Source organism: Zootoca vivipara, chromosome 12, assembly GCF_963506605.1.
Source record: "Zootoca vivipara chromosome 12, rZooViv1.1, whole genome shotgun sequence".
NCBI lineage: Eukaryota > Metazoa > Chordata > Lepidosauria > Squamata > Lacertidae > Zootoca > Zootoca vivipara.
In genome coordinates, this window is record NC_083287.1 from 7,871,405 (window position 1) to 7,894,343 (window position 22,939).

Consider the following 22,939-nt stretch of genomic DNA (forward strand, 5'->3'; position numbering starts at 1 on the left):
CTAAGCAGATTATGCAGTTAAGATATAAAAAAACAGCTTGAAAAGAGACAGAATTTTAAGAAGGAACTAATCTGGGTTTTAACGGGATTTGGAGAGATGGGACCATTTCTTCTCATGCATCTGATATAAAACACTCCACATCATCACACAGTCCTTTAGACAGAACCAAGCGCTTTGATAGTAAAACCTGGGTCTGCGTTACTGTGTGCTAGCATGTAGCATCAGATCAGATTAAGAGGCAGATTTAGGGCTGTGTGACCAGTTTGGTTGCACTAAGTGCGGAGCCCCGGGGGCGCTGCAACTATGATGTAGAATGGAAGGAGAGAGGCAAGAGGGCAGCAAATTCTGACATTGCACAGGGTGCTGCTAATATTTGAGACCCTTTTTTTTTAATACAGCATCAGAGCTTCTATATGGTTGCTAACCAGGTCAGACCCAGATCCCTATATTTCTTTGTCCTTTCCTTTTACTCTTTCTAGTTACAGCTGCTAAGTATATTCTTAGAGGATTTTTTAAAAAAATAAAAAAATGAAAGCAATGACACCAGGGTTTACCTGGCTGCAGAGTAGCAGCAAGCAGCGCATGGAGGTATGAGCCAAACTGGGCTCGAATCCACTCATCTCCTCCTTCCCAGCCAGTGCCGTCTAGGAAGACATCGTCCCGGTTCTCAGTTACGTGCTTCACCAAGAAGTCTGCAAACCTCAAGTCAGCTGTTGTGGGATTCAGAACCTTCCTGAGCTCTGGATCATGGACTTGAACGAGAGCTTCCTCAATCTGTTGAGAAAAAATCCAACATGAAAAAGCAGTGCAGAGGAAAACGTAACAACCCGAGCTGAACTCTTAAGAGGAGCTACTCTTAAGAGATGGAACTCATTCTGGCTGCAGAGTTGCAGGTGGCAACAGTGTCTTACAACTAACTCAGTCACCAATCAACCATCTCTAGTCCCTACAAGCAATCAGCTTCTTTTTCCTTGTGATGAACTGAGGTATAGAATAGACCACAGAGTGAATTTGGGGTATGGGTCCTGTTTGGGGGAGGCAGGGCTGAACAGTCTCTCTCTGGGTCTATTTCAACTCTGCAACTGGATTGCTGGAGAAGTTCTCCAAGCAATGTTCCCACTCCATAAAGAGACAAAATAGGACTTGGGATAGGAAGAATCTTCCTGTTGGGTAGAATATATCCAGTAGTTAAGCAATTGTATTTGTTTGGAAGTATGACGCTTTGCCAGCTGTATCCTTATTTTTATGGCACATTTACCAAAAAAAACCCTCTCTTTTTTTTTAAAAAAAAGCTGCCATTCAGTTACCCGCCTATGATATAAAAGAAAATGATTCATACCTCTACAATAGCATCACTTAGATGCTTTTGCTGACGGAAAAGGATGTTGGTGGCTCCTGCAACAAACCCACGAATGGTTATATCAGACAGGAGATGGTGTTGTTGCAGCGCCATGTACGGCAAGCAAAGGTATCCCTGAAACAGAGAAAAGGGAGGAAGGAGATCAATGTGAGAAAGAAAAAGGTTGAAGAGCAGGAGCTGTGATGTTCTAATGAACAAGGAAAAAATAATGAAGATTTTAATTGCAACTTGAACTGTTACTTCCTCATCAGTTAACAATTACACCTCAGTGAAATATTGCTCTGTTGAGTTAAACTATTACTGTCAATAAATTAGCATGAAATCTAGGCAGGATACAGATTCAGCAAACTATATGAACACTCCCTGTGCTCAGATACTGCCTCCTCCCCAGACATACATGGGAGCAAAAATGAATTACATCTAAAGCAGACAAACTGCAGTTTGAAGCCTTTGCTCTGGGTTAAATTGGAAGTGAATATGAAAGGAAAAGTGTGGGAGGGAGGGAGGGAACATAGAAATGCAAGGCTTTTTTGTAGTAACGCCAAACCAATGTCTTGTGGTTCCTTGCTTTAAATACGACGTTGATGGTGCCTGCATTTTATAGTTGTCAGATAAAGGGCAATGAGAACAGACTGATCTGACTGCAAGCCCAATTATTGTGACCTTCGGAGTCTCAGCAAAGAACGTAAGGACAGAACGTACAATGCTGGGAAGTTGTATATGAGTAAGGCACACTGCAAAAAGTTGAGCATTTCATTATTAAATTTTATAGGAAACTGTCACCACTAGAACCCTCTTGCTTTGCGACTACTCATTTTTAGAAATACACCCCCTCCCCCAGTAGCACTGCAGTAACATTGTGAGTTTAACATGGAAAATTTATGGTGGAGGAAGGGGAACTGTTTTTAAGTGAGTAACTATGGAAGAATTACATGAAATCAAGCTTATGATACAACAGTATCCTATAAAAACTCAGGTTTTCCAGCTAGTGTTTCACAAAATCAAGATTACAGAGCACATGGCTATAGTTTGCATTTGTCTGCCATCAATTACGCCAGTATTTTCCAGGAAAGTTTACTATTTTTAAGAAGTCTTTGAACAAAGCACTTGTATGTAGATTATACCCTAAATTCAACTGATGCTATTGAAAGCATAATAATTTAAACTTATAAATAGAATCAGTAACTCTAGCCCACTTCCAGCTGTTATAAAAATTGTGCTGTTGACTTGAAAGACTAGAGACACATGGGGGGGGGGGAGAGAGAAAGGAAACAAACATGAACGGGGGCACTGCCTCAAACAATCTGGGCATGAGAGACAAGAATTCCCATACTATAACAGCTGTAATGTTGTCTAGCCCTTCAGACCGCTTCGCATGGTGCCTTTCCAATGTTTCGGTCCAAAACTCCCATATCACCCTTGACCATTGGCCTTGCTGGTAGGGGCCTAGGAGAGTTGGAGTTCATCTGGAGATCCCCACGTTGGCTACCTCTGGCTAAGGTATCAACATGCTCCTTGACATTATCTTTCTTAGAAGTTGTTCATGAGAGATTTATTTATGACTGTCAGCCATAGTAGTCAACGAAACCCAGATATTCTGGAGGTCTCTTTTAGACCAGCATTTCCCAATCTGCGGGTTGTGACCTGCAAATGGGTCATGGGCTCTAGGATTCTTGTTTGGATGTCTCAAGTTACAGATATAAAATTGGCAAACATGCAGTTAAAATGCATGAAGCCGATGGCTGCTGAGGTCCACAATTCATGTGACAATAAATTGGTGGGTGACCATTCCAAGTAACCACTGTTTTACACTACTGTATAGATAATCCCGAGGGACGCGGGTGGCGCTGTGGTCTAAAACACTGAGCCTAGGGCTTGCCGATCGGAAGGTCGGTGGTTCAAATCCCCGCAACGGGGTGAGCTCCCGTTGCTTGGTCCCAGCTCCTGCCCACCTATCAGTTCGAAAGCATGTCAAAGTGCAAGTAGATAAAATAAGTACTGCTCCGGCGGGAAGGTAAACGGCGCTTCCGTGCGCTACTCTGGTTTGCCAGAAGCGGCTTAGTCATGCTGGCCACATGACCTGGAAGCTGTACGCTGGCTCCCTCGGCCAATAATGCGAGATGAGCGCGCAACCCCAGAGTCGTCCGCGACTGGACCTAATGGTCAGGGGTCCCTTTACCTTTACCTATAGATAATCCCTTAGTAGTAAGAATTTAATGAGTGTTTCATACTTGGCAAGTGCTGGAAACTGGCAGAGCTGGGAGTTGCTAGGTTAGGTCCCAGACTCACAAAGTCAGTGCTGCTCTTTTGAGACTCTTTGTATGGAGTAGGGACATAGAGCGGTATTCAACCAAGTCTTGCTCAGAGTAGACACATTAAGATTACTGAAATTAAGCCATGTGCATTAACTTCAGTGGGCCTATTCTGAGCTGAATAGCACTGAACACCCGTCGGAAGCTGCCTTATACCAAGTCCGATCTAGCTCATTATGGTATCTACACTGACTGGCGCAATGGCTCTTCTGGGTTTCAGACAGGGGAAATTCCTAGTCTTTCTTGGAGATGTTGGGGACTGAACCTGGGACCTTCTGCACTCTACCAATGAGCTATGACCCTATGACCCAGATCAGAGAAAGTGTGTATTATTTCCATCCTAACAGGGCCCTGCCATGAATGAGTACACCCCAGTTCCTGGTGATGGCATGAAGACTCTGGGGTGTTCTGTCTGTCTGTTGCTGCTTTTTGTCCCATTCCCTTTGGGTATTAAGATATCCTTGCAGTTTCCCAAAAGGTTAACACCACTGGCCCTGTCAGCACAGCTGCCCAGCTTGTATTACCAGGACAGGGAGAGCTGGTAGACTGTGCTGTGCATTATCTTCCTTTTTTATTGTCACATTATTGTATCCCCTCCTCTAATTGTGGAACTTTGATCAGATACCTCATTCATCTCTCTGCCACTGTGGCAAGTTTAAACTGTGCAAGGTTTGTTATGACCCCATGGCATTCACCATCCAAAAAAGGAGAGCTTGTAGAAGATGGGTCCTCACCTTTTCAAAAGACAAGCCATAATGTTTTGTTGACTGATTTACTAATTGGATTGCTTATTTCAGGCATCCCCAAACAGCGGCCCTCCAGATGTTTTGGCCTACAACTCCCATGATCCCTAGTTAACAGGACCAGTGGTCAGGGATGATAGGAATTGTAGTCCAAAACATCTGGAGGGCCGAAGTTTGGGGATGCCTGGCTTATTTGTTTTTTAATATTTGCAATCCACCTTTATGAGGAGCACTTGCTCCAGGACAGCTTACCCAATGAGAGGATAAAGATACAACTTTGCAACAAGATAAAAAGCAATGTGGCAACTTTCCAGAAGCCAGAACATGCCAGGTTACCTTAGTGAAAACAGCTAAGGGCATGCCATACTGATCTTCTTCCAAACCTGATATAAGGCCAGGAACAAAGACGGCGTGCCCTGTGTTAGGCTGAGGCTGCACAGTAATGGGAATGGTTTCAGAGACTGCAGGCTCCTTTGGAAGGATTTCAGTCTGTGCTGCTCCTGCAGGGATTTCACCTTCTCCTTCTTTCAAACTGGAGTCCTCCAGGATATTAGGATCCAAGGTTTCCCAGTCACTTTCAGATGATTCTGGAGAAGTGCGAGAGGGAGGTTTCAAATGCTGCCCATTGTCCCTGGAGATGTGTGCTCCATTGAGATTGTTCTCAGTCTGAAATAAAGGTGCATCTACTTTCTCAGTATCCCGTTCTTGGTTTCCTGACAACTTTGGGCCTTCTGCATCTGTTTCCACGTTTTCATTTGAAAGCGCCACAGTGGACAAGGAGACATAATAATCTGTAGGAGGTGGGACTTCCTGCTGTCCGACATCCTCTGAAACACTCTTCCTTGGCCGGTACTGTGAACAGTCAGTGAGACCATGCTCTATCATACCTAGAAATCATAAAAAAAAATCTCTTTGATAATAGCATTATGAAAAGTGAGTTTATCATAATACAAAACATATTGCATACTTTGAAAGCTACCTTACAGCTCTGTATCTGAAGGCTCCCTTTTTCCTGAGCAAAGATGCTTTAGCTGAGATTCCTGCATGCCAGGGGGTTGGACTAAAGGACTCTTGGGGTCCCTTCCAATTCTACGATTCTATAAATGATCTTAGATTTCCATGCACAGTATATTTATAGGTGAAGCACAGTTCCTTATACTTGCTAAAATATACCATACTAGTGATCTTTCATGAGACAAGCTGTATCCCAATGTCATTCTAATCTATGGTTTAGCAATACCTGAATGAATGTAGCCTTCTTTTGGCCCTGACATTTCCCTTCCTCCCCTCTTACTGTATGACTGGGAGTAGTAGTTCTGGTTAACCGTGATTTTTAATTTGGTCTGGGCCAGCAAACTGTGGTTTACATTAACTATGGTTTGTTTCAAACAATCCAACTTCAAACAGTGATTTCTAAAAATAGCTTGTTGAAACAAACCAACCATAGCTAATGACAGCTCTAGGTTCAGGTGACATGGGAAACTGCGTAACTTGCTTTCTGTTGTTGTAAATACTTTACTCTCACTTACCAGGAAAGAGTGATAAGACAGTCATTAGTGCTCCCACAAGCCTATTCACTGGAGAGATATAAAACAGAACCTGAAAGGGAGGGGTGGGTGGGAATGACAAACATTAATTTCTAGAGGAAGAGAAGCAAGAACAAAAAACAAACAATGGCAGTTCATAACACCCAGAATGACAGCAGCACATGACTTTCCGAGGCATATTATTCAGATAAATGTTTAAAGAACAGCATGCAGAACTCTCTACAGCACTGGAAAGAGGAATCACAAGCAACAATATTTTTTAAGCATTAGACACAATTTTTCCTGTGTTGCAGTTTGGATAAATTATTCAGGGGTGCCCCAACACCATCTATATCCAGAGCCTAGGAGCCAATGGAGTACTGTGTGCTGTTAAGAGTTCTTGGATGCATCTGGAGCCAGGTCTCGTGGTATATAGTCTGAGTAGCATGAACCTGCTCTTAGTTAAGGCCTATTCTTCAAAGAGGTTCACCCACTCTTGTTTCATGACGAACACACTACCCCCTCCTCTTCTGCAACATTTGTATTACATCTGGAAGAACCCTCCATGCTCCAGCACTCAGACTGAACTCAGAAGCAGAGGATTTGCTACTCTGCATTTGGTCTTCCTTCCTCATTGGTTCAAGGAAACATCCCACAGATTTCAGTGCATTAAAATGGGAAGGGTAAGTATGACTCGACGCTCTGGAGCACTCTTGCTTTTATGCTTTGTGACATGTAAAAAGTTCAGATTAATAATCATCTTCCCATGTTGCTGCAGCTATAGTAGCCTGCAGCATTCAATCCCCTCCACCCTTCATTTTTAAACCTATGTGGCTACTGGGTGAATATAAACCAAGGGTGCTTCACAGGCGCACCGTAGCCTCCTATGGTTCCTGCAAATGGTCTCAGTAAATATCCTCTCAAAAATCCACAATGCATGAGAAACGATTTGCTCTTCCTGCCCAGTTCCTATTTACACTGGCTTGGCCTGCCCGTATTTTATTACATGTCAAGGCGGTGACATGGTCTGAGGAAAGGAAAGGTGCAGAGAGCTGCGCTCTGGGAGTGAGCACAGTGTTGGCTGATGTAGCTGCCTTTTTCCCGACTGGGCAGGGCTGAAGGAGACATGCCTGTACCATTTTATGGCACTGTTCTTTTCTGCTTTTTTATATTTTGCAGCCATTTTTTTGTTGCATACAGCTGCCTCTTTACATTTGCATATCTGTACACACATACAGGCACACCACGACTTTAGCAAAGTTCGCTTACCTTTGCCATGGCAACTGCTGCTGAATTGAAACATTAAAAAGCAGGCAAACAGAACAGGCACGTCTCCATACTAGCTAACTGCATGCGTGGGATAGCTCATAACATCTATCCATAATGGCTTTTATTTTTTATTTTATTTACAACATGGTCCACAACAACTCATACATACAAACAAACCCACCACCATTGACAGTTTATTTACCAAAATTAAACTCCTATCCCCTTACACAAAGAACACATAACATAAAAAAGACCTCCTTTATTCTGTAAATGGCCTCCTTATTCTTGTGTACTGTTTCTTTTATATGTGATTATTACAATTGTTCCTAATTATGACTTAAAAAACCACAAAGTCTCCTACAGAAATTGAAACAAGTCCAGGTGTATATTTTGGGGCACTGTTTGGTAAAGTATTCTCTGCATTTTCCCCATTCTTTTTGGAATTCTTGTCTAGGTTGTCCCCCAATTGTCTCTATTGATCTGGCCAATTCAGTATAATCTAATAATTTGTCCTGCCATTCCTTTTTGTTGGCACAAATTCTTTTTTTCCAATTTCTGGCAATTAAGGTCCTCGCCACGCCTGTGGCATACGGGAATATTTTCCAATCCTCTTTTGCTATACCTGTGTCTGTTATTCCTAATAGAAAAGCTTCTGTATTTTTCACAAAATTATATTTAAACATTTTTTAAAGTTCATCATATACTGTATATCCCAGAAGCTGTTGATTTTTTTCACAGGTCCACCAGATATGTATAAGTGTCCCTTCTGCTTTACCGCACCTCCAACACAGGCTTGCTTTTGTTTTATACATTTTAGCTATTTTGGCAGGTGTTAAGTACCATCTATAAAAGATAATGGCTTTTAATCTATATTCCATTACACTACGTCATTAAGCAAGTCCATTTCAGTTCTTTCTGCCAACTTGGGGAGAAGGAAAAGATCTTACCTTTTTCTCTAGAAGAATCAGCTTAAAAAGTATTAAGACCTTCAAAACAAAGAGACACAAATCTTAAACAGCAATAGGTAGGCATATTAATATTTCATTATATCATTTCCATTTGACACTTCAGAAATGCACAATAAATACCTGAACAAATGATTTCATTTACTTTTATAACTTGGCTTTTCTTTTAAAATACTCAAAGTACCCAAAAGGATCGATCAACCAATTAAACAACTCATAGTAGCAGCACAGATGAGTCATTATACATTTCTAGGTTTTACTCCCAGATATGGGACAGAAACAGCTTTGGTCGTCCTGGTGGATGAGGTACAATGAGAACCAGACAAGATCACAACACGATTCATTTTCTTAGACCTCTCAGTGGCATTCAGTACCATTAACCATGGTGTTTTCTGGCCTGTGCAGCTGGATTGGAAAGGGGAGGAATGGTACTACATCGGCCCCAGTCCTTTCTGGATGTTTGGTCCCAGAATATGATACTGGAGGATTTCTCTTGTAGCCTATACCTCTGGCTTCTGGAGGCCCAAAAAATTCTATTCTGTCCCCCATGCTGTTTGTCTTCTAAGTCAAACCATTGGGAGAAACCACCCAGAAGCTTGAGCTCAAATTGCAGGTGATGCCAAGCTCTGCTTCTCTTTCCCACCTGTCAATCTCAGGGAGGCTGTGGAAATCCTAAATGGGTGTCTGGAGACAGTCCTGAGGTGAATAAGGGTGAATAAACTGAAACTCAGGCCAAATAATATACAGGTGCTATGCCTGGGGAAGCAAGCTAATCTGGACACTGGGGTACAACTGCTATTTGATGGGCCTTGACTTCCCTGAAGGACCAAGTTTGTGGTTTCTCTTCGGCTCAGCACTATTTTGGGAAGCACAAGTGCCTTTTTTCCAGGGGAAACTGGTATGCCACCTATGACCTTATCTACAGAGACTGGACCTTGGTTTTAGTAATCCATGTGATGGTCACATCCAAGATAGATACTGTAATACACCGTACATAAGGCTGCCTTTGAAGATTATTTGGAAATGTGAACTGGTACAGAATGCTGTTGTGTTTGACTGCTGGTGGGTGCAAGATGATCAGAGCATGTAACACCAATTCCGGGCCATGTTTAAAGTGCTGGTTTTAACATTTAAAGTCTCAAATGGTTTGGGGCCATGTTACCTGAAGGCCGTCTACATCAGTACAAGATCTGCCTTGAAAGGAAGCTGCCTCACACAAGGTCAGATCTTTTGTCCATCTGGATCAGTGCTTTCAATACTGACTGGCAGCAGCTTTCCATGTTTTTAGGGAGAGGACCTTGAACCTTCTGCATGCAAAGCAGATCTTCTACCACTGAGCTGCAACCCTTCACTATTAAGCATCACATTTAGCCCAAACGAACTAAGCCAACTATCAACCACACAGAACAGTAACTTTTACAAACTCAATACATTTGAGAATGAATCCCCTAATAAACCTTTGCTGGAGCAGATGCATCTTCACTGTTTGTCAAAAGCAGAGCAAAGGCAGAAGTACCGTGTTTCCCCCTTTTTAATACGTAGTCAGAAAGTAAGCCATAGCAGGCTTTTTAAGCATTTGTGCAGATTAAACACCCCCTGAAAATAAGCCATACCTCCGCACAGCAGCGCCGCTCGCCTCGAGGCAGCGGGACCCAGCAGCAGCGTCGTCCTTGTCCTCCCGCTGTTGCTGCTGCTGCTGCCGGGCCAGGCAGAGGTGAGGCCGCTGCTCGCCCCTGTGGGCTGCACCACTGGAGTGATGGACGGCGGCGGGAGCGCTGCTGGCTCCTTCCGCGACGCTGGAGTGTCATGGGCTGCATGGCCCAAGGCAGAGTGGTGACGGGAGGCCCGCAGGCCCTTCCGCACCACCGGGGCGACACACGGCGGGAGCGCTGCTGGCCCCTTCTGCGCCGCCAGAGCGCCCGGCGAGGAGGCCTGCCGCCCCGGCGCCCAGAACCAGCAGCGGCAGAGCGGAGCGCTCCGCAGCGCCGATCGGGCGGAGCGCCGATCGGGCGGAGCGCTCCACAGCGGCGATCGGGCGGAGCGCTCCGCAGCCCCAATCGGGCGGAGTGCTCCACAGCGCCGATCGGGCGGAGCACCGAGCCAGCGACCTGGCCTCTTCCTGCCTGCCGCCCCGGCGCCCAGAACCAGCAGCGGCAGAGCGGAGCGCTCCGCAGCCCCGATCGGGCGGAGCGCTCCGCAGCCCCGATCGGGCGGAGCACTCCACAGCGCCGATCGGGTGGAGCACCGAGCCAGCGACCTGGCCTCTTCCTGCCTGCCGCCCGCTGCCCAGAACCAGCAGCGGCAGAGCGGAGCGCTCCGCAGCCCCGATCGGACGGAGCGCTCCGCAGCCCCGATCGGGCGGAGCGCTCCACAGCCCCGATCGGGCGGAGCACTCCACAGCGCCGATCGGGTGGAGCACCGAGCCAGCGACCTGGCCTCTTCCTGCCTGCCGCCCGCCGCCCAGAACCAGCAGCGGCAGAGCGGAGCGCTCCGCAGCCCCGATCGGACGGAGCGCTCCACAGCCCCGATCGGACGGAGCGCTCCACAGCGCCGATCGGGCGGAGCACCGAGCCAGCGGCCTGGCCTCTTCATGGCCCGGCTGAGGAGGCCTGCCGCCCCACCGCCCGGAACCATAGATACCATAAAAACATAATAACAATAAGACATCCCCTGAAAATAAGACACCGTGTGTTTTTTTGAGGAAAAAAAGTTATAAGACGGTGTCTTAAAAAAGGGGAAACACGGTAGATGTAACCTCCCTCAGGATTCACATCAGGAAGAAACATACCTTGTGTCTAAACTGAAGGACAAGATCTCGTGGAGACAGGCCTAAAAGGAGGGACAGCAAAACAATTAGCAGAACTTAGTAAGAACCACCAGCTCTTCCTGCTTGTAAATGTGGAGAAACCTGCTGGCAGCAGGATTAAAAGATTTTGTACTATTTTCCCAGCCCTTAGGGGCAAAGAATCCGTGTGAGCTACATGGTTCATTGACCACAAATGCAAATTGGATTTTAACTACCAATAATAGTTGACTGCCTTCTCCTATTAAAGCCAGGAGGAAGGAACATTATACGGCCCTTCTCCTATTGATAGGCCTTTAATAATCCACTCATTACTTTTGAATAAACATGATTTTGAAAAAGCACCTGAGCAGCTCTCCTCACCCACCAGTGAAAATGACAAGCAAAGTGACAGGTTTAGCTAGCCCCGTGACTGATGGGAAAAGTAATCACAATAATTAGTACATTATTTAGGTGCACACAGGCTTGGCATTAGACTTTAGTACCAATCAAGTACTTTAGGAAATGAAAATTGAACAGTTGTGTTATTTAGTGAATATTGCTTACCAAGATAAACTTGTGATCCTTCCAGGGGGCTTCCTCCCAGAGAGCTATTCATATGCTCATAAAGTTCCTGAAAAGCCATAAATTTTTGAAAGCATTAAAAACACTTTCTAAAGGCATCTACTAGAAAATAAATGAAAAGGCTTCATACAGCATGGATCTGCCAAAATACTATACTACTAAGAAGATTCTTGGCATTATTTTCAATGAGTTACTAAATACACAGACAGCAATCCAGAGGCTTCAGCTGGAATCCAAAGGGATCCTTTGGTAGAACCCAGAGTGGCTGTAAACCCAATGGGATCTTTGACCCATTTTAATGTTCTACACCACCAATGGCATTTGAAAATCCTCTCATTTGCAATGGGGTATGGGGGAAAGCACTGGTTAGTTCAACAACATCTGGGGACCCAAGGTTGAGAAAGGCTGATCTTGGCACATAGGGCACTGCCTTAAGCTGAGCCAGACCCACTCATTTACCTAGCTCAGTATTGGCTACACCAGGGGTGGGCAGAAAGTAGTCTGGGACTTATCTAATAGATCCCTGGGTAATTTTCAGTAGATCAACAAGCATTTCTGACTCACAACTATTAAACAAAGGTGGCAACAAAATGGCTCTTTGTTGAAATGAAGAAAGTTTGGAGTAAGCAGGAATGGACTTTGGTGGGGAAGAACTGTGAGGTTCTGGATCTCAAAAAGAAATCCCCGGGGTCAGAATTCTTTAATTCTAAGTGTGTGCCTTTTTGCAGCAGGTGGAGCTCAAGGTGCTAGCAAGAAAACCCTAAGGATACCACAAGGCTGCCCACCCCTGGGTCTTCACTGGTGGTAGCTAACATGGTGTGCTTGAGAAGCTGTTGGACTCCAACTTCCCTCCAGCCAGTATGGTCAGTGCTCAGGGACTGTGAGAGTTGAGTTCATCAACGTCTGGAAAGGACAACATCCACATCCCCTGGTCTATTTTCTTTATTTCGTAAAAAGTATATACTGCTTGATTTAAACGTGTGCACCCCCCACAAAAGTGGTTTGCAAAAAGATAAAACAATATAATCGAGAAAAAGAAACCTTCTGAATGCAAATAATGTAAGCTAAGGGCCTTCCTTTCTATCCTGGCTGTGGACTCCAGTGAGTTGACCTATCTGTCAGTCTGCATGGGCTTCCCCATTTGCTTCAAGGGAAAGGAAAGCTAAGCAGGTAGAAATGATGGAAGGGCGACTTTAAAGTTTAGGAATCAAATCGATAATAATGAAGGTCCTCTGCGGTTCATCAGTATCACACAAGAGTTTGTATTTCTATACATAAAACTTACCTTAAGTATTGAAATTTGTGAGAAGTCTTTTTCTTCAAAATAGGCATGTGTAATTAGCTGCAGCTTAGCCTGGAGCAGCCCATAAAGAGGCTGGAAAGTAAAACACATCATCATGTTACAACAAGAAAGGCAGGCACACAGTCAAGGACAAAAACAGCTACCCTTCAAAACAAATTACTGTACACATATTGATCTCAAATTGATGACAAATTACACATACATTAGGTCAGTGTTTCCCAACCAGTGTGCCTCCAGATGTTTTGGGACTACAACTCCCATCATTCCTGACCACTGGTCTTGCTAGCTAGGGATGATGGGAGTTGTAGTCCCAAAACATCTGGAGGCACACTGGTTGGGAAACACTGCATTAGGTAACAGTTTATTTAGAATGATTGACTATGTCAGTCATCCTGCTGTCAAAACAAGCAATAGTTTATAAATGTGATAGTGTTCCTATCTGATCAGAGTAGTGTGATAAAATACAGGCAAAATTGGGCTGCCTTGCTCCATTTGAGAGCTGGTGTAGAGTTACAGTGTTGGGGGAAATGCTCTGGAGTGTATTAAATTAGACATGCTGTCATTTGAAGAGCTTGCAAATGGCATTTTCCTGTTAACTAGAATATGATTTTGAAAGAATGCCTTTGTCTTGGATTTCAACAGGAGTGTGCCTAATATGAAGGAAAGATACCCAAACAGGCTATTTTTAAGGCATGTAACTATCTCTTACCAGCTGACTTAGAACACAGACACTTTTCTGTACTGTTTCTCGGGTAACATCTGCTTGCCGTACTTTCAAGGCCTTTGAAAAAGAGTAAGAGAGAACAAGCTTTTACTGTATTTTTTACACATCCGCCTTTAAGGAACAAATACTCATTTAGCCGCAGCATTCATAAAAACAACTGAGCACTCTACAAAATAAAAAAATAGGACAGGCTCTGCCTGTAGTCATGTTGTCTGATAAAGCACTAGGCATGTTATGGAGAAAGGAGAAGGAAGGTAAAAAAGAAGGGAGAGAAGAAGGGGTCAATAAGGAAAAGCCAAGTGAAAAGATTTGCTTTGAATACACTAATAGAAGAGGAGATCCATTCCTTTTCTATACATTGTCTACACTTTCAGCAACCCCAGTAATTATATCAACTTTAATGTATTTATGAAGCTTCCACAAGTTTACATGTGAAGACATACTTTAGTTCTGAAAAATAAGGCAGACTTTTCCTGTGTAAGAGGAATGTTGGAGCAGATACTATCCTTACAGGGCAAACAATCCTATGCATAGATCTACCCATTCGAGGTCAGTGGAGCTTGCTTTCAGGAAAGCATGCATGGGACTGGGAACCTAACATTCACACAGGCTCATCCTTGTAATGCTAAACCATGGTTTTGCATTATGTGTGAACTGAGTCACAATGCCAGTTGTTTTCTTAGCCAAAATCACATGGTACCACCCAGTGCTTTTTTTTTCTTAAAAAATGTTTAGGGGTACTCTCATTTTGACTCAAGTAAATCACCATTTCATAGTTCAAATCAGGAAAAATAAATACAGTAAATGGACAAAAGTACAAAGATTGTGTACCCCTGTATCCCCCCCCCCCGAAAAAAGCACTGGTACCACCATATAATTCACCCAAATTGCACCAAAAAGCAAGGGAGTGTAGATAGCATCAGGTCCCAAATAGACAGGTATGTTATATAAGATCTGTTTTTTAAATGCAGACATAGTAGCGAGTGAAGAAAAGACCAGTAAAACTAGAACAGCCACAGTGAAATAACACAGTAGTTCCATTGCCATAAATGTTTTATTGTAATATCCTGTGATATCCGGTTAGTGTTATGAAATTGCTGCAGAGGCTTAACAGACTATAAATGCTGCTGGAGTATGACAGGGTAACAATATTAGAATATAAATGAATAATTTAGGAACTCATGATTTTATAGAAAACTGGTTATAAAACTGTTTCTTGCATTATAATTTACAGTTTGTGGAGAATATTCTCTGGAGAATTTTCTAGCCGAGAATATTCTCATTCTCTAGAATATTCTCACCCCACATCACTACCCACGTAACATTTGATATCAAGAGAAGTCACTGTGTAAACAATGAACATTACTCCTGCAGTTGCATTCATGGTATCAATACAGGCCAGAAAATCTGCAGTTGGATTCCTAGCTAATGTTTTCATGTTCATTTATTGCACATCATGCTAAGCCATAGTTCAGTATGACAAACCCAAGAGAGCCTCCCCCTTCTTCTCCCATGTGACAGGAAGGAATTCAGAGTCTTTCATTTTGCTTAACCATGGTTTATCATGTCACTCAAACAAACAAACTTTGGCTCATATTAACTATATTTTGTTTGAAACAAAGGCTACTATAAAAAGTTCCTCAACAATTGCCAAATGCGAAGTCCAACAATTCACAAGAACTGAAAAAAAGCTCAAACATACGACAGAGGCGCTGTCATAAAAAGCTTCAGGAAGAATATTACCCTGCATCAAGGGCCTCAAAGACTTAATGTTCACATTATATCAATATCTGCACCAATACTTTGTACAAATGGTCAAATTTGGAGGGTGCCAAACTGGAGAAGCAACTTAAGTTTCTGCACAAGACCTTTTTTCTTTTAAAGTTTACACAATTGCAATATAATTACCTTAGCTTCAATCTGTCTGTAGCATGAGACACCATACACTGTACTTCGATCTCCGCTTCTTGGTGGCAAGTGAAAAAACACAGTGTCTGAAAGAGGAACGAAATGGTCTTACCATTCACTAAAGGCATCACATAGAGGTATGAAGCTTCTACAGCAGGCATCCCCAAACTGCGGCCCTCCAGATGTTTTGGCCTACAACTCCCATGATCCCTAGCTAACAGGACCAGTGGTCGGGGAAGATGGGAATTGTAGTCCAAAACATCTGGAGGGCCGAAGTTTGGGGGTGCCTGTTCTACAGTGTTATCCTGCTTCGTATCACCCTAAGAGCCAATTAGGAAGCTAGCCTAACATGTCCAGGAAAAGCTAAAACATTATGGTGTGGAATAATGGGTAGAACATGGGTCGACATGAGTATTTTGCATTACCATGCAGAGCCTGCTTAAGCTGCTTTACTGCCCTGGGGGAAATTAATTTTGCTCATCCATCAATGGATCTTTTTGTAACAGCCAGGAGTGCACCTCAGTCATCAGCGATAAGGAACTGTATCTTGCAGCTGCTGCTCCCTATCCCATTCCAGGGAACTATAAACCTGCTGCCCAAGAACTGGCTGGTTAGTTGAAATCCACAGGTGAAACTTGGCACCACCACCGTTCCTTGACTCTTGCAACCAGCGGCCTTTCTGTCAGCCTGTGATCCAAATTCTGTCAATAAGTCTCTTTGTCTCTCTCCTTTCTTGGCTTATTTCCTTCTGGCAGGTCCGGTTTCTAGGCCCTAACTGAAGTTTTGCCTGAGGCCTACCCTATTTGGCCATTCCTCAACTTCACACCTCCACCACCCGTGGTTTCCTTGGCTTCCGGCTTTTCATTATGCTGTTTACTTTACTGAACTTTCTTAAATCACTCTGTTTGTTGACCAGCCAATCTCCCCAGCCCTGCCCCATAGGACAGCTTCCTCATCAGCTGCTTCTTGTCATTCTACACTGCCTCTAATCTTCTCCCCGGGGTTTCTCTTTCTCAGGGCTCATCCACACTTCCACTCCCCCCCAGGAAAACCTGCTCTTCAGCACTGAATCGGAGCAAATGCCCATAGAGTTTTTCGCAGACTTATGTCTGCTCCGATTCAGCAGTAAAGAGCAGGTTTTCCTGGGGAAAGTGGCTGGGCAAACAGAAAACCACTTGGACCCATGCACCCTTCCTTCACTCACTTTGCCTTCACTCCCTCCCAGGATTTCCCAATCCACCACAGCCACCCATATGTCAGGTTTTAATCCTAGCCAAACTGGCATTTGCTTTCCTCACAGAAGATGGACAGCAAACAATTTAAGTTTCCTGCTTAAGTGAACATTCCAAGCCCCACCTTCCGCAAACTTAGCTAATCAGTGTTAGAGCCTTTACTGACACCTTAAAGCATACTTCCTGCCAAATCTGAAGCAGGAAAGGTATAGAGAAAAGTTTGCTAATAACTTGCTTGTCAGCTACTTTAAGAGCTGGCCAGGGTGTCCACCATCTCTCACTCCCACTTCAAATGAAGAAAAAAACTGCTGATCAAAGTTCTACAGATATAAAATTAAGCTTTTTGTGATCAACTGGATTTTTTGTTTTCAATTGTCAGTATTAATGGGCAAAGAGCATCAAGCTTGAATGGCAGCCTTACAAGAAGAAAGCACTTGCTCTAAGAACAGCTGTCTTACACTTTACAGCCAGAGCAGCGATACCCAGGGGAATGCTTTCAACTGAACAAGTCTGATTGCTTTGTTGCTATGATAGCTTTGTAACCATTACTTCTGCTTTTACCCAAACTATGCACTAATGCCTTGCTGCCATAGGAACAGATTGGCCTGCAGCTGTGTTTTGCCTTTGCATTTGGGGCTGAGACATCTAGGAATGTTTCACCTGGTGCAGTTAGAAGCAGGTAAACATTAACTAGTTAGTGTGTGCCCACTAGCCTATGTACCAAATTTGTGCATGCCTTGCCTAATTTATTCTCGGCGGAATATTTTGCGCCTTACCTTTGCAGCCGCAGGGACTAGAAAGCTGGTTAATATAAAATGTAAAAATGCTGAGACAGACAATGCCCAGTTCTGTGCTTGTTGGGCCCGATCACGTAATCCATGCAACATTGGGGGGAACCATCCCAAATGTCTCCTTACCTTCTTGATAGTTGTGAGCGCCATCCGGCAATGCGAGGAAAGGCAAGTATTTCCATTCCTCTGGCAAACTGTGATTGTCGTGGCCTTCTCCTGGGATTAGGGGAGGGTAAGAGAACTCAACCTGCAAAGAGGCATGTTATATTCAGTGAACTGGGAACAGAAGATGTAGCAAACCCAGCAGCCAGTATCCTGATATCTAAGTGAAAAATGGGTAACCAATCCCATTGCAATTCTTTTCCCTAAAACAAATACAGTACCGTAATTGTTCCCATCAATCCAGTCAACATGAAAAACAAACAAACGTGAAAGTGTAAGACATTAGGGATGATAGGGGATAATGGATACCACCACATTGGTATGAATGTGCTTTGCATCAATACGTAAAACAAACCACCTGACACTCAATGCTCCATAAACCTTTGCTTATGGTACATATCCCTCTCGAAATTGCCAGCTAATGCAGCGCTCACAACAACTTCAAATTTGCTGAAAGCTAGAACATGGGAACATCTATAAAATACAGAGAATGAAATTCAGTGATAACAAAACACACAGGCAGTATTACTGAAGAGATCAAATTCATTAAGGCACATTACAGCATACAGTATATTAAATGGCAAATATTGTGAAACTGCAGCAAGGGGGGTTCCTCCCATGATGTTTTCCTTTGTAATGGAACACTTTAGATTGTGAATTTTAATTCCTAAGAACAGAAGTGGGGTTGAAATACAGACCACCTCCTTCCCCTCCACCTTAAAAAACCAAAATCCTCCAAAAGTTAGTGAAGTAGTTTAATATTTTTAAGACCAATTTAAGGAATTATTGCCATGCTAAGGTGTGGTCAAAGTGCAAGTTCTGTCAGGCTCTTAAACACACAAAATAACATGATACTGAAATTAATGAGCCAGACTCTCTGCAAAAAACTCTTGTCTGTTCACCAGACCCCCCCCTAGTGTAAGAAGGTTCACAAGATGTGCGTTGACTATGCTCCTCCCAAAATCCTTTCCTGTTTGTTGCCTCTAAATTCCACCTAAAATTTCATAAATATATAACTTTGTCATTCTTCTAAAAATGTACCTCAGTACACAAAAAGTAACTTTTTTTGTTCAATAAAATAACACAAGAACTATATTTTATTTTATTTTAAACCACAGAGTAATGCAAGTATGGAACAGCCCTGTTTTCAGGAAATTTAATTTGGGAAAATAAATGGATTCAATGTGAAAAACCCTAGTTCTTTGCAAAATCACCATTCAATGATAATGGCTTCAATACAAAAAGCTCATCAAGGAATGCAAATTCAGCTAAGATTCTACCACAGATCTCCCTAATTCAATTTCAAAAGCAGATAACCTTTTTCTTCCTTATAGCATATTCACAAAAGGCAGTTATCCGAAAGGGAAACATCAGTGTCACAAGGTAGGCATCAGAGCAGAAATTATGATGCTTCACTTTAATTGGAACAACTTGCCAGTCATCGGGTAAGAACTTTATTCCATGTTGTGTCTGGACATATTTCTAATTCATAGCAGGGACAGTAACCCATGGTTTACAGAATTCAAGAATGCCCCAGAAATGACTGAAGCCTAATTATATGACTATTTTTCTGTCTGGTCAGGATTGAATCAAACTGTAGGCACAGTTTGTTGTGAGCATGTCCAGTTCTTTTTGCTTAACTTTTGAAGTTTTTCTTTGTACAAATGGGTACACAGGAGAGAGACTTCTTAATACTTCTGCTAATGTTTAAAAGGGTTTCTTATTTTTACTATCAGTTTGTTTTATTTTGGAATTACATAAGCCACCTTGTGTACTCTCCCCCCCCCCCTGTAAAAAAGATGAGATTTACAACAAGTTAAGTGAAGTCTATTATGGCTTATTTACACATTATGCTTATATTTGAAATGATAAGGAAGAAAGATTATGATTTCATAAACTCTGCTCATCAGCTCTGCAGGATGGTTTCAATTTATCCTCCCTTCTTCTAAGGAATTTGGTGCCTTATGCAATGCTAGCTCTAGCTAAGGCTAATTTTCACAAATGACGAGGCACCCACAGGCCAAAAAGGTGCTCAACCAATTGCAGAATCAAGCTTGTAGCTACACATGAATTCACAACTGGAGCTTTGACAAACAATATATTGTATATTTTTGTTCTCAATGAATGTTGTCCAGATTTGCTTATAATAATAATTATAATAATTTATCATTTATACCCCGCCCGTCTGGCTGGGTTTCCCCAGCCACTCTGGGCAGCTTTCAACTGAATATTAAAATACAATAATCTATTAAACATTAAAAGCTTCCCTAAAACAAGTAACCTTTACATCTTTAGGGAAATTGTGTGACTGAGCAGAAAAGAAAAGGGAAAACATTAAACAATGTGTGTTAAGAATTATGGCAAACATATTATAGTAGCCCAACCTCAAAGTTCCTACCACATCTGGAAAAATAGTTGCCACAAACCTGCTACAGAGAAGAAATATAATTAGTCTTATAAGTGTGATGAAGCAAGACAGCTAATGATAGTTCTATTACCTCTGAGTTAAACGGCTACTTTAGACACACCCAACCCTGTGGGATTTCTCACTTTTTGAAAAACAGTGTGTACCTTGTAACAAACAGCTTTTGATATTCCTTTCAGTTTCAAAGAATGGCTTGTCGTGTAGCAGAAGGGCTGCTATTCGGGAAATATAAGCATAAAGTACCATTGGTGGCATATCCTGTAGTTCTTGGAATCGTAGAATGGTAGAGCTGGAAGGGACCCTGAGGATCATCTAGTCAAGGCATGGCCAAACTTGGCCCTCCAGCTGTTTTGGGACTACATCTCCCATCATCCCTAGCTAACAGGACGAGTGGCCAGGGATGATGGGAATTGTAGTCCCAAAACAGCTGGAAGGCCAAGTTTGGCCATGCCTATCTAGTCCAACCACCTGCAACGCAAGAATATGCAGCTGTCCCATACAAGGACTGAACCTGCAACCTTGGCATCATCAGCACCACACTGTAACCAATTGAGCTATCCAGTACTCAGGAAGGGAAAGCTATAAAAAAGTAAAAACCTATGTATTGGATGGGAAAGGACAGCATAATTTAATCAGTAACAAATGGTCCCTCTGAAAGGCAACCATCACTTGACTTATCATGCCAAACCGTCAGCTACTGTTGTCAGTTTCTGAGAGAAGCTCAACTGCCTTCCTAGAAAAAGTACTGGAACGGGACTGAAGAAAGGAAGCCATGGCTGCCAAGTTTTCCCTTTTCTCACGAGGAAGCCTATTCAGCATAAGGAAAAATCCCTTAAAAAAAGGGATAACTTGGCAGCTATGAAGGAAGCTCACTCTGGCTTCTGCCATCAGCTAGGAGCTCTGGGGCCACAGGAAGATCACCTATGCAATGCCACTCAGGAATAGCATAAAGGCAAGAAGGACACTAACTTGCTCCATCCATCAGCCACAGAAGGAATACTAGGAGGAGGGTCACTTTCCTCCTCCTTCATGCCTGAAAGACCACTTAGCTACAGCTGTCTGTTATCCTCTGAGTGCAGATACATGGGGGGAAAGGACTCTCTGGCCCCATCCATCAGTCAAAGGAACAAGAGCCCATCACTATTCAAGCAGTAACACCAAGGGACAATCAGCTTGTCCAAACAGGATATATATGCTCTTTTATAGATCACTGCCTTCTTCTGGTCTTGATGAACTGATCTCTCTTCTGCACTTTTTCTCTCTACTCCCTTTTCCTTATGGGCCTTGTCTTTTTTAGTTTGTAAGCCTAAAGGAAAGGCCTGTCTCCTTTTCTGCTTTTCTTTTTCTATTCTGTGTGCTGCTTTGAGAGACAATAACTGCCTGGAAAGTACCGTAACAATCCGTGTGATGGGTGGTAAAAGGCAGCAGAATTTAATAATTAGTACCAAGTAACAAGGGACGCAGGGACGTGGGTGGTGCTGTGGGTTAAACCACAGAGCATAGGCTTGCCAATCAGAAGGTCGGCGGTTCGAATCCCCGTGATGGGGTGAGCTCCCGTTGCTCGGTCCCAGCTCATGCCAACCTAGCAGTTCGAAAGCACGTCAAAGTGCAAGTAGATAAATAGGTACCGCTCCGGCGGGAAGGTAAACGGTGTTTCCATGCGCTGCTCTGGTTCGCCAGAAGCGGCATTGTCATGCTGGCCACATGACCTGGAAGCTGTATGCCGGCTCCCTTGGCCAATAACGCGAGATGAGCGCTGCAACCCCAGAGTCGGTCACGACTGGACCTAATCATCAGGTGGAGTAGTTAAACCACTGAGCCTAGGGCTTGTCGATCGGAAGGTCGGCGGTTTGAATCCAGACGGGGTGAGCTCCCGTTGCTCAGTCCAGCTCCTGCCAACCTAGCAGTTTGAAAGCATGTCAAAGTGCAAGTAGATAAATAGGTACCGCTCCGGCGGGAAGGTAAACGGCATTTCCGTGCGCTGCTCTGGTTTCACCAGAAGCAGCTTAGTCATGCTTGCCACATGACCCGAAAAAACTGTCTGTGGACAAACGTCGGCTCCCTCAGCCAGTAAAGCGAGATGAGCCCCAGAGTCATTCGCGACTGGACTTAACTGTCAGGGGTCCCTTACCTTTACCTTTACCAAGTAACAAACCTGAAGGGCAACAATCGCTTGGCTGGCTGCATCAAACAGTTTGGTGCTGGGGTCAGTTTCTGAGAACTGCCTTCTTAGACACAGTATGTCTCCACTGAGTAAGAAACAGTGTTCACAGAACAGAATCATTGTATTGTATAGCTGGAAGGGACCTTGATGATCATCTGACCTAGACCAACCGCTGCCATGCAGGAATCTCAATTCAAAGCATACGTGACAGACGGCCATCCAAACTCTGCTTAAACACCTCCAAGGAAGGAGAGTCCAACACCTCCCAAGGGAGTCTGTTCCATGGCTGAACAACTCTTAACTGTTGAAGGAGGAGGGAGAAAACTTGTTTCCCAAGAAATGTCTATAAAACATTATCAAACTGTGCCAACTTACATCAGTCAATTAAGTGCCCACCAGGAAGAATGTTACACAAGTCTGAGTGAACTTAACCTAATACACAAAAGGAATGTAGCAACTGAATTAATAAACACACACAAAGAATCAGCCAGCCTGTGACCAAATCCCAGACAAGTTTACCCACACACAACTCCCACTGAGTTCAGCAGTGAATTTTACTCCCTAGTCAATGTGCTCAGGACTATGATGTTTAGCAACATGTTTTTCAAAATCCATTTTCTGTCTTTGTCCATTCATAATCATTATTTTACATTTAAAACGGCTATCTAAGTTGACAGATACCTTTACC

At 43.5% G+C, this 22,939-nt stretch overlaps 1 protein-coding gene across 2 annotated transcripts in view; it reads right to left on the reverse strand.

Annotated features, from left to right (window-relative positions):
- AVL9 (AVL9 cell migration associated) overlaps positions 1-22,939 on the reverse strand; it is a 33,857-nt gene that overhangs the window by 7,977 nt on the left and 2,941 nt on the right. For both annotated transcript variants that reach the window (XM_060280586.1, XM_060280587.1), the window contains exons 2-12: positions 17,627-17,747; positions 15,478-15,563; positions 13,555-13,626; positions 12,828-12,917; positions 11,525-11,591; positions 10,964-11,004; positions 8,158-8,196; positions 5,945-6,014; positions 4,752-5,302; positions 1,340-1,474; positions 555-774 (exon numbers count right to left, since the gene is read on the reverse strand). In XM_060280586.1, coding sequence (XP_060136569.1) covers positions 555-774; positions 1,340-1,474; positions 4,752-5,302; positions 5,945-6,014; positions 8,158-8,196; positions 10,964-11,004; positions 11,525-11,591; positions 12,828-12,917; positions 13,555-13,626; positions 15,478-15,563; positions 17,627-17,747 — 1,492 coding nt within the window. The remainder of the gene's footprint in view (positions 1-554; positions 775-1,339; positions 1,475-4,751; positions 5,303-5,944; positions 6,015-8,157; positions 8,197-10,963; positions 11,005-11,524; positions 11,592-12,827; positions 12,918-13,554; positions 13,627-15,477; positions 15,564-17,626; positions 17,748-22,939) is intronic.